This window comes from Carlito syrichta, unplaced genomic scaffold (assembly GCF_000164805.1).
Source record: "Carlito syrichta isolate Samal-C Ts95f unplaced genomic scaffold, Tarsius_syrichta-2.0.1 Scaffold154356, whole genome shotgun sequence".
Taxonomy (NCBI): domain Eukaryota; kingdom Metazoa; phylum Chordata; class Mammalia; order Primates; family Tarsiidae; genus Carlito; species Carlito syrichta.
In genome coordinates this window covers 1-935 of record NW_007098452.1, presented here as the reverse complement: position 1 = coordinate 935, position 935 = coordinate 1, and the positions used below count along the sequence as shown (strand labels likewise).

The window sequence follows — 935 nt, the reverse complement described above, 5'->3', positions numbered from 1 at the left end:
AAAAAAAAAAAAAAATTAGCCAGGTGTGGTGGCACCTGTAGTCCCAGCTACTCAGGAGGCTGAGGCAGGAGGATCGCTCGAGCCCGGGAGGTCGAGGCTGTGGTGGCCGTGAGCGTGCCCCTGCACTCCAGCCTGGGCGGCAGAGTGAGACCCCGACTCAAAAAATAAACAAACGATTTGAAATAAAGAGGCAAAACTGAAAACAAAGAGCAGACGGGAAAGGGGTGCTCTGAGGCTCCGGGTGAGGGGCAGGTCCTGTCATGAACTCTTTCCCTGACGGGAGGAATATTTCTTGGGCACCGACCGTGGGCCAGGCCCCGTGGCACGGGGGTCACAGTGAGGGCACAGGCTGAGCCAGCCCCCAGTCCTGGCGCTCCGTCTGAAAGACGCAGCCAGAAATGTGGAAACCCCTCGCCAAGACGGAAACCCACGACGGGGCGACGCCTGGGGTCCGCCTGCCCCGAGGTTGGTGGGGGGGTCTTCATGGAGGAGGCGACACAGCTGAGATGAGGCAGGTGGTCCTGGGGCGGGAGCTCGCGGGGCAGGAGGGGACCCCATGGGAGAGGGGGTCGGCGAGGGCGGGGGACACACTGGAGACGAGAGGCCGCAGGAACGCACACGGGCTTCACCTGAGGTCAAGAGCTCCACACAGCGCGGGAGCCCAGCGCCAGGAAGTGACTTGCAGGTTTAAAAATAGCCCCAGCCACCAGGAGAACAGATGGCGGGAGGCGGCGGCACGGAGGCTGCGGCGGAGGCTGGCGGCCGCCCGGGAGAGGCGGCTGGGCCGGACAAGCGGGGGGGCGCCCCCCACCCCCAGCCCCACCAGCACTCACAACATGAAGTCCTGCTCCCAGCTGGGCTGGCTGCCCCGCACCGCGATGGTCGTGCTCTTGACGTTCTGCACCTTCAGGGTCACGTAGGTGTTGAACTTCTCT

General features: G+C 64.2%; 1 protein-coding gene across 1 annotated transcript in view; it reads right to left on the bottom strand.

Moving 5' to 3' along the window:
- The window catches only part of LOC103252291 (protein unc-13 homolog A-like), a 10,422-nt gene extending 9,538 nt beyond the window's left edge, over positions 1-884 (bottom strand). Inside the window, exon 1 of the mRNA XM_021709029.1 lies at positions 834-884. Coding sequence (XP_021564704.1) covers positions 834-838 — 5 coding nt within the window. The 5' untranslated portion in view covers positions 839-884. The remainder of the gene's footprint in view (positions 1-833) is intronic.
- Between the last annotated feature and the right edge of the window lie 51 nt (positions 885-935).